The 11063-nt window shown below is 39.9% G+C and overlaps 1 protein-coding gene and 1 pseudogene across 1 annotated transcript; both read right to left on the bottom strand.

The window, feature by feature from the left end:
• Nucleotides 1-6996: 6996 nt before the first annotated feature.
• Nucleotides 6997-7635, bottom strand: LOC133392723 (uncharacterized; annotated as a pseudogene).
• Nucleotides 7636-9192: 1557 nt separating this feature from the next.
• LOC133393962 (uncharacterized) lies at nt 9193-9817 on the bottom strand. The gene is made up of 2 exons (XM_061661542.1): nt 9593-9817; nt 9193-9533 (listed from the first exon to the last, which is right to left on the bottom strand). Exons 1-2 carry the CDS (start codon nt 9800-9802, stop codon nt 9210-9212), a joined length of 534 nt encoding a protein of 177 aa, XP_061517526.1. The 5' UTR covers nt 9803-9817; the 3' UTR covers nt 9193-9209.
• Nucleotides 9818-11063: the final 1246 nt, after the last annotated feature.

The following is an 11063-nucleotide window of genomic DNA, read 5'->3' as shown; positions in this document are numbered from 1 at the left end:
GTTCCATCCAAAGAATGGATACCAGAGCTCCAGCTTTCTGGAAAGTGGCAAGGATACTCAAACAGAGGCCAAAGCCTGTCCCCCCTTTGACCTCTCTTGGGCAAATCCAAGTTACTCCTAGCGAAAAAAGTAATGCTTTAGCCAGCCAGTTTGCCAATGCTCACTCGGATGGTATTAATAGGGCGAGTCGCAACGAGGCTAAAGTGGCTACCACCTTAATACGATTGGAAGATTCAGTTTTTACTGTACCTCTACAAGAGAAAGTGACCATCACTGACGTACGGATTGCTATCGGTCGCATGAAAAATATGAAGGCTCCCGGGTTTGACAAGATATTTAACATCCTTATCAAACATTTACAGGTGAAGGCACTGTGCCTGATCACAAAGGTATTTAACATTTGTTTAGAACTAGGTTACTTCCCTAGCACATGGAAGTGTGCCAAGGTTGTGCCTATACTCAAACCCGGTAAAGACCCCACGCTTCCGACAAGTTATCGTCCAATCAGCTTGCTCCCCTCGTTGGGTAAGCTTTTTGAGAGGATAATTCTTGACCGCCTACAGAAATGGGTATCTGAGCTTAATCTCATTCGACCGGAACAATTTGGTTTTCGACAAGAACATTCAACAGTTCATCAACTTTTACGAGTCAAGGGTTGCATCGAACAAAACAAAGCAGATTCAAAATCCACAGCTGTAGCACTGTTAGATGTTGAAAAAGCATTCGACAGCGTTTGGCATGGTGGGCTTTTACACAAGCTGGTTGATTTTGGTCTTCCAGTTTATTTAGTTAAAATTATTAGCAGCTACTTAAAACACAGAACATTCAGAGTGGCCTTGCACTCTGCCTTATCTGATCCAAATCCTGTGCCAGCAGGTGTACCACAAGGGAGCCTTCTTGCTCCGTTACTTTACATCTTGTACACTACGGATATCCCTCCCCTCCCCTGTGATGGCATGCTGTTTCTGTTCGCAGATGACACTGCCATTGCAGTCAAAGGTAGAAACATGATTGAACTAAAGAGCAGGTTGCAACGATGTCTTGATGCCTTCCTGAGATTTGCTGCAGATTGGAAGATCAAAATCAATCCATCCAAAACCCAGGCAATTGTATTTCCCCATCGTTTTAAGAAAACGCTGACTCCACCTCTGAGCCCGGGGCTTTTAGTTAATGGGACGACTGTACCATGGTCGCCGTCGGTAAAGTATCTGGGGCTTACGATAGACTACAAGATGATCTTCAGGGGACATGTCGAATCCATCCTAGAAAGAGGGCATCTTCTTTTGAAATGCCTTTATCCACTGATCAGTCGTAGGTCTCGTTTATCGCAATTAAATAAATTGGCAGTTTATAAACAGATAATCCTACCAGTTGCAACATATGCAGCTCCGGTATGGAGTACATGTGCGGAAACTCACCTCTGTAGGCTACAAATCATGCTTAACAAATTGTTACGTATGATAACTGACACAAGCCGCTTCACAAGGAATGCAGATTTATACACCATTGCTGGTGTTCTTCCCTTCAAAGAAGAAATCCAAAATCAGTCGGAAAAACTGTACAATCGCTGTTCGGTCTCGACTTTTCCTTTAATAAATAGCCTCGTCCAGGCATGATAAATCTAATGTAGGGTAAGCTAGAATATATTACATATTAAGATATTATCGGTTAAAAAAAGAAAAAAAAAGAAAAAAAAACATCTACGGATTCAAACGCCCTACCAATGTATTGAGTAGAACATATTAATGCTTAGAAGGCAATTGCAAATCATTTTGTAAAACTGTTAGTTGGTCTTAATGGAAATCAAAACTTTAAGTGGTACACCCCCGAAAAACAAACAAATAAATTTATATATAACGAGCGAGCGCAGCACATCGGCTGCCCCCTGTTGCAGCCCGCAACGCTCATCCCGTTCGAGCGTTAGGCACGGAGGCCGTTCAGCACTCTCCCCCGTTTTACACAGCGCCACTTGAGCCGTACGCTTGCCACTCCGGTTTTAAGTACATTAAAACCGCTGCGTTGGCTTAAGCCGTATCGGCTTAATTAAAACAGGGAGATGTTGTGGACAGACCGCTGCCTCATCCTGAGGGCTCGCCGTTGACAGCAGGGCTGTCATCCGGTGACGTCCTCAGTGAGGATCGCGGCGCGAGCAGCACCAGTCGTCCTCTCCCCGCATTGTGTTGTGTATATTATTTATTACCTGTGTTTATCGTACCCATACCAAAGATAGGAATAAAACACATATTCTGTTTGTGCCGTACACACCGTCTCATGTTTGTTTTGTGCGGACACAACACTACCCAAAACTTTCTTTAACTTTGGGCTTTTGTATTAAGCCTTTTAAGGCCTATAAAACAATCCAATGCGTTGACTATCTAATTAATCGTTTTTATTATTGATCTTCCATTACCATTGAGCTAATAATAACATTTTTCAAAAAGCACCATTCATTCTTACGGCTTAGTTGTCGATGGCCCTTTATAAAGAAAGGGTTTATAATCTCTTTTCGTTCGTGATAGACAAGCATTACCACCTTGTACAAGTACAGTAACCTTGTACTCTTACCATAGCTTTCAGCCCCACTTCCTGGATCGGCCACTTTCCTGGCTCTGGCAAACACGAAACATACCATAGCTTGAACAAAAATACAGCGTGCGATAGAAAAGTCAATTTTATACTGCTTACCTATCACTTTCCATGGGATGATAACACCAATTTCTTCATTACCAACACAACGTACACACAACATTCAATGGTAGGAATCTTTCTGATAAGGTTTAACAACATGCGCATTAAAACTATTTTTATTCATCCACTAGTATAAAATCTTCTTCTTCTTCTATGTAGCATAACGACCGACGCGAACATGTCGGTCTACACTAGTGATGGGTAAATACCATTTTTCCGGATTCGGATCGATCCGACTCGGAGTCGGACTCGAAGTTGCTCCTGACTGTTTTAGCGGGATGGGGGGGGGAGAGGGTGTGCACGGGAAAAACTCCGTACCCATCAACTCCGAGTCCGGATCAGTCCGGATCATTCCGGATCAATCCATAACAATCCATATCAGGCAGATCTGTCCGGATGGGTCTAAAAGCGTCCGAATGAGTCTGGTCGAGTCCGGGCGAGTAGTTGCGGTTGGTGGAGTACAACAAAAAAAACAGTAAGGCAATTTGAATTTTGACTGAATTTATGTAAAGCATAAGGAAAGTACAAGGAAAACTGATGTTTTAATCGGACGGGAAAGGTAATATTATTGAAAGGAAGAAATATTTAAAACAGAATGAAAATTGTTATACTGTATCGTATATATTCGATGCTTTACTTGAAAATCAATGACTCATCCAGATTGATCCAAACTGATCCGAACTGATCCGGACTTTTTCGGACTGACGCGGATTGATCCGGTCTGATCTGGACTGATCCGGATTGATCCGAACTGATCCGGAGATAAATCCGTTTATAATCTGGAGTCGGAGTTATATTTTGCGTATCGGAGTCGGAGTCTCCACAGGCTCTCGAGTCTTATCGAGTACCACGCAGTCGAATAGTCAGTCCTTGCTGCAGGGGAACGGTCCATATCAAGCATGAAGCCAAAACCCCTAGGACGGGTATGTTGTTAAGTCGTCCGACTTCCGTGGCACGACTTACTAAATCGTCTGGGCTAGTGATATCCACGATGTGGTTAAAGTGTATATGAATCTACCTTTTTACCAACGTCTTGGCGCTACTGCTTATCCTGTTCTGCCAGTCTTATGTTGCATTTTAACACTTCCTAAGGGTTATTCATGGTTCCTGATGTATATTAACAGTCAATCAATTAGCCTACTACAACATTATTATGTCATAGCTAACCCCTTGTTACATTTAATAATACATTTTTCAATAGCAAATCGTACACCATAATAAGTCACAATAAGAAAAACAGTAGATCATGATAATAACTTTTTTTAAGTTCTGGACACATTATGTAGCCTTCACTATTTACTTTACTGTTATTATTATTCGTTTAATTGTCGATTGCCTTTAAAATGAAGGCATAGTTCATGATCTCTTTTCGTCCGTGGTAGCCACGAATTACCGCTTTATACAAACCTGGTCTAACCATATTTTTTGGCACCACTTCGTTAGGGAATTCTATATCAAGCGCTATTATCTGTCGTGGCGTGATTGGACACTTTCCTCGCTCTGGTACGTTCCCAATAAGCTTGATGTGCTGCGGATAGGTTGCATGAATATTATCCAAAAAACTGCATGTACCGGCTGAAGGCAGCTTTACCGGTACATGATTGAATTGTTGATTACCGAGCCGGCTGTAGAAAATGTCCAGCTGAAACTTGAATGCGTAAAGACTCATTACAGTTATGCATACAAGCGGATGCTAATAATACTATTTATAATGCCGTACCTGAAAGACATCGGAAGCTTCCTGATATAAATACACCGTGCCGTTTAGAGTAGTCATGGTACGGTTATATTTCCTCACCCGCAGGTCCATCCACATGATATCTTGTCCAACGGATTGCTCAAATCTGTCAAAAACCACTTGAATACCGCGAGTTTGTTGGTAGTAAGTGAAATGAACTAAAATCAATACAAACACAAAACGAGCCATTGAGCAAAAAGTTTATTCTGCGAGGTAAACAGGATGATTTTATACAGGCAAACCATCCCTTACGATCGTAGCATTATTTTGTAGCAGCACGATTTCTTGATTATCAACGCAACGTTCGTAAAACATGTTATGATAGGAAGCTAACCAATAATCGTGTAAAAGTACATGCACGTTAAAACTATTTTTATTTATCCACCAATTAAAGTAAAATCCGATGAACCACGATAAACACTTGAACACGATTACGATGAAACAAATACGTACCTTACTATGAGTTTGTTAACAGCAGATTTACTACCAATCAAATCTGCAGTAGAGAGACCTCGTGAAAAACCGACGCAGCTCTTTTTGCAGCATATTGATTTCCGTGGTACTACTAAACGGGGACTTACTAAATCGTATTGGAATAAAGTGTGGAGTGTGAAAAGTAAAACGTTCACGGCATGGATTAAAACTCCGTGTTTATTATTTATGTATCAATTTAACAATTAAAACAGATTTACGTATATGATATAATATTGAATGAATAACGTAAAATAGGTGGTCCTGTGGTACAGTCGTTAACTCGACGGCCCAACAATATGCCCTTCATGGGTCCAAGCCTATTATGGACCGTCCCCCGTTTCCTAGCCTTTAAAGACTAGATATTCGGATACATGGTATTAATAAGGCTTGGAAACCTAGGGCGTTACACCAAAATAAATAATACCGTGTTGTTCCTGTGCGTGGTTCGCTGTTATATGTTTTTTTATCTCGAAAAAGCTACACCAAGTGATCTTCATAATGCATATTGTATAATAATTGATCGATGGTCAAGTTTGCCCGACAAGATGCATGTGTATGTCTGTCTCTCTGTTTGTGTGTGTGTGTGTGTGTGTGTGTGTGTGATATTAATTTTTCATTGCTTTTAAAACAATCTTCTTCTTCTTCTTTTGGCTCAACAACCGTTGCCGGTCAAGGCCTGCCTGTACCACACTACTTGTGGGTTTGGCTTTCAGTGACTTATTGATCCCCCCATAGCAGGATAGTCAGTCCTACGTATGGCGGCACGGTCCATTTGGGGCTTGAACCCATGACGGGCATGTTGTTAAGTCGTACGAACAATCATTAAAACAATCATGTAACTAATAATCTCCCTTCGTTCGTGGTAACCCCGAATATAAACCTGGATTAACTAACCTTTTAGGTACCGCCTCATTGGGAAATTCAGCGTCCAACAACATTATTTCTCGCGGAGTGATTGGAAAAATTCCTTGCTCGGGTACGTTCACGAATAGCCTCATATACTCCGGATAGGCTGCTTGTAAATTATCCCAAAAACTACACGTACCGGCTGTTGGCAGTTTAAGCGGCAAGTGATTGTATTGTTGGTTATCGAGGCGGATGTAGAAAACGTCCAGACGAAACTGAGAAGAAAAACGAAAATCTAAACCATCAACCAAACACAGTAGATGCTTAACATGCTTCTTACAATCCCTTACTTGCCAATCATCGGAAGCTGGTTGATATAAATGTACAGTTCCATTTATAACAGTTGAGGTACGGTTATATTTTCTCACCCGCATGTCCATCCACATGATGTCTTGTCCAAGTGATTGTTCAAACCTGTCCAACAGTACGTGTATACCGCCCGTTTGTTGGTAGTAGGTAAAATGCAGAACAATCAACACAAATACGAATCGAGCCATTGTACAAAGAGTGTTTCCTCAGCGAGGGAAACAGGCTGATTTTATACCGCCAGCCTGTCATTATGCGATCTGTTTAATGCAACACATTTCCTTGTTTAGTTCCTGAACGTGTCTTAAACATAACAGGATGCCTTCTACCTATTAAATTCGCATTACACTTTGCTATAATAATGACAACTAGAAGTAGAATAACGATGCACTTGCGTGATGCTGAGTAGATTGCCGTGTGGAAATTTTCAGTTGAACAAATGTTTTCGCTTTCTTTCAATGAAATTGCATCTGACAGTACCAAACAGCTGTAAATCAACAAGACTTAAAGAAGAGCACTTTAAGATAGGGCCTGTGAACCGTATCGAGAACTGGATGAGAAGATCTCGGTACAAGAAAAACTAGCAAAGAATAACTATAATTAAAGAAGGACGAAATATTAGATTCTTCACACTGTCGCGTCGATTTGCTCGATTTTAGCTTGCAGCAGACGACGTCATCATCAGAAAAACTTCTGAGAACATTTGAAAGCCATACAGTGTCGTGATTAATCAGCGTAATATCAAGCACGGAGTGGGATGATGTCATCAAGACAATTTGCTCACCATTACGGTGCGCTCGGAATCCTGACAGTGGCAGGAGAAAATTACACTTCCCTATGCTTAGCACATTAAACTACTTTATTTTCTTGGTCTTGTTTTTCCGTTAGTCTTCGATAGCTTTAAGAACAAAAGAATAGTTAATAGCCTCCTTGGCATGAAGGTAACAACGAACCAACCCTTTCCACAAACCTTGATTACTCCTTGCGGTACCAATTCGTTAGGAGTTTCGGTATCAAAGATGTACATTTCGCGTATTTTGATTGGACATTCCCCTCTTTCCGGGAAGTTCACCACATACTTTGCAATTTCAGCGTAATTGTTGTGGAGATGGGTTATAAAATCGCATACTCCCGCGGTGGGTAGTTTAATTGGCACATGGTTGTACTGCTGATTACCAAGCCGGCTGTAGAAAATGTCTAGTCGAAACTTGCACACGGTCATCGTGGTAGTAGGAGAGATGATGAAATCAATAGTTAGGATGGGAATGAAGCATTCATTTCTGCTGGTAATACCATACCTTATAGTCATTGATGCCTTCCTGGTATATATGAATGGTACCATTGATGACAGTTGACGTACGGTTGTACTTTCTCACCCGCAGGTCCATCCACAGGATGTCTTGTCCGAGCGTTTGCTCAAAACTATCAATAGACAATTTTACACCAACTGCATGTTGGCGATAGTATGGTAGCGAGCTTTGAAGTACCACAACCAGCACCACGAAGCGAAACATATTTAGAAGACTAACTAGATGCAACAAGCTGGACAGTTGTACGATGATTCTTGAGCAATGCCATTTTATAAACATATAGCATGATGCGATAAGCTATATGACAAAATGTTATGAAAAGCTCACGCTTAAATTCATTTGGGATGATTAAAATTCATACATTGTTGCCAAATTAGTTGCTTCATTCTCTTTTCCAGCACTGCGCAAGCATAGCATTTAGCAGTGGCATGCCTATTCGTGATCGCGATTAATCGATCTGCTATCAGAAATGGTTTAACAGGAGTTTTATAATGCATGCAGAATGTAGGTTTAACCAATTATCATTCATGTGCCATAAAAAATACCACTTACCTTACTGGTTGGGTATCATTCTGTTGGTTCATTCATTAGTTGGTACCTCATTAATTAGGTTCAAAGCCAACCAACGGGAGAGCTTCGACCGAAGGAAAAATTGCACCTACCTTGCGATGTATTTATGCTACGCATAGTTTTCAGGTATTTGCGGCTTACCATTCCAGAAAATTCACTCAAAGATGGACAACAGGTTCCCGGATTTACCGGTAGATTTTTGCAATTTACGCATATAGCAAACAATTATCAATTCATTAAATTCGTTCCAGGAAGCATAATAGTGACGTCATTTCTACAAAGCAGCAACAGCAGAGACCTAAAATAGCTAAAAATGACTAAAATCAGAAAAACTTATTCCTTTATGCAAGTATTGGTTTATTAATGCGGTTAGCTTCTACCTGTTAGCGCTCGGTATAGATATAAGTTTTACCGTTTATTACAGTAGTAGTACAATTGTACTTTCTCACTCGCAGATTAAACCACATAACATCCTATCCGAGGATTTGCATAATGTTTTAATAATAATAGGACAGTGATAGTTAACATTAGCACTACCATCACTACCATACCAAACATGTATCGAGATCTAACTATCTGTACTAATTTGTTATTGAACGCTTCTTTATCATGCCATTATTTATGGTCATAATATCATTTTATCTAATTGTACCTTAAGAGATATAATTGGTGGTTCATATTTTATAAAGTTCGGTTTTATTATTCAGCATACCATGTTACTGATTTAGTTAATCCTGGTTAAAGGTATGTACCTGTGATGACTTTTATTGATAAGATACAAGTAATTGCATAAAAGCGAGTATAACTCTGGCGTATGACTTTTTTCTAGTCCTGCCGATGATATTTGTTAAAAACTAAACGTTGCAACTGTACCACTTTGCGAATCGTCGTATACTGTTCGCTCACAGGGGATTTAACGCATCGGATCTGAATTGTTTAATTTTATATATTCTTTTCTAATGTTGTTGAATTGTTTGTATGACACAATATAAAAAATGGCCTGAAGTACATGAAGTACAACCTGTTACGATGATTGCTTGCGATGAAACATTATTTTAGTAAGATAAATTAATTTATTTTTTGCACTTTTACAGCGCCTTTGTGTATTGCAAATACACTGTCATCGCTCCCAAACTACAATATTTCTTTCAAAAAATTTGTATTTGTGTTACAACGCATTCATCTATACACGCTAAGTAGTCTATAGTAATTGTAGCTTAAAGATCATCAGCTTTTATAAGAAAATAGTAGGACATTTTATCCACTCGATTTCTTCGCCCTGTTACCAGTGCCTTCCAAAGTCCTCGTGGCATCACCAACGGTACCGCATCCTCCGGAAACGCGTAGTCAATGAAGTTGATTGATCTGGCCGAGAACGGACATTCACCCTTTGCTGGTATATTCTGTATCAGTGCAATCTGTTTCGCATAGTTAGTGTGCAAGTTGTCGATGAAGCTACAGCAACCACACGATGGTAGCTTCATTGGGTAGTGGTTGAACTGCTGGTTTCCTAGTCGACTGTGAAAGAGATCCAACGAGAACTGCCACGCGAATGGTGCGGTTTAGCGAACCGACAGCACAGTCCTTCCCAATATCCTACCTCCGTGGTATCATTGATCGGATGAGGAATGATGACCGAACCGTTCAGCACACTCATCGTACGGTTGTACTTGCGCACGCGCAAATCAAACAGTGTTTCCTCGAATCCGGACAGTTGCTCGAAGTTTTCAAACATTATCCTAATGCCAGCCACAGAAACGACGCACAGTATAAAGGTACACACTTTTAATAAACTGATACCGCCCTTCATATCACACAATGTAGTACTCGGTTGCAATTTATTTAGATCAAACATATAAAATAGTGTAGTGAGTTAGCAACAGTAGGTTTTTCTATAGAAGCGAGTTATTTATACTAACATACAATGCACCGAATGCTCGATAATAATCACCGATTGTAGGCGAACATGTAAAACTAACGGAAAGAATCATTACTTTACTTCCGTTACTAATAGATGTGCATGATAAAACACTGAAGCGGTTAGTCCCATAACAAGGTATAATTAATTCTACAACGAGCACGAGAGAACAAATATCTACAACATCAATCATCTCTCTGATGGAAGACGGATGAGAAGCATACAATAAAGTGGAATAAACCCAAAGGAAACAAGTATCTAGGTCACTGTAAAGCATTATTTGGATTACGCATGTTCGGATTGTGATTTTTGTTGTAAAATCTCAAAAGTGTTTAAGTGTTAAAAGTGTTTTAAGTATTTTAACTTAAAAATGCTTGTATAGTTGGTGAAAAATTATGTTCGTTGGTTGATAAAGTTTTATTTTCTATTTCATTGCGCAGTATGCTCCAGTGCTTTTGTGTATGCAAGTCTACTAAATAATTTATACTATGACTTACTCATATTCAATACTAGTAATTCATACTATGCCCTTTGCTGCTTTAGGGCGCAAATACTTAACATCAGTATACTTAACATCTAATGAGCTTAAAATCTATGCCTTGGTCCTAAGGGTCGGATGAGATTGGCAATTCTGCATAGTGTAGGCTTGAGAGTACGGTAAATGAAATTTTAAATCTGAGCATGAACCTATGTTACACCGTACTTGTTTTTTTTTTTTTTTTTTTTTTGTACGATCAGCACTCGACCCCGACACATGTTTACAACAGAAAACTTAAGACACTCTACCAACAATACAAAAAACCATCTATTTTTAAAAGATAGTAAAAGGCCAGCCTTTCTACACCGTTTATGGGTCCGGTTATTACCGCCTTTCAAAGTCCGAACGACATTAATAGCGAAACCGCTTCTTCTGGAAAAAAAATGCTACGTCGATTTGGTTGACAAACCTTGGTTTAGATGGCTCCGACCCGGTAGGCGCCTATCACTATTACAGGCGGTCCCCGAGATACACGGTACCTCTTATACGCGGATTCGGAGATACGCGGTTTTCTAAATTTGACAGTTCTTTGAGCAAATTGTACTGATTTGACACATCAATTGTATATTGCCAAATAATTTCCGTTTCGATCGAATGTTAAAAACTATTTCAAAA

This window comes from Anopheles gambiae, chromosome 3 (genome assembly GCF_943734735.2).
Source record: "Anopheles gambiae chromosome 3, idAnoGambNW_F1_1, whole genome shotgun sequence".
Classification (NCBI taxonomy): domain Eukaryota; kingdom Metazoa; phylum Arthropoda; class Insecta; order Diptera; family Culicidae; genus Anopheles; species Anopheles gambiae.
The sequence above is the reverse complement of the archived record's forward strand: the minus strand, read 5'-3'. Positions and strand labels throughout refer to the sequence as shown.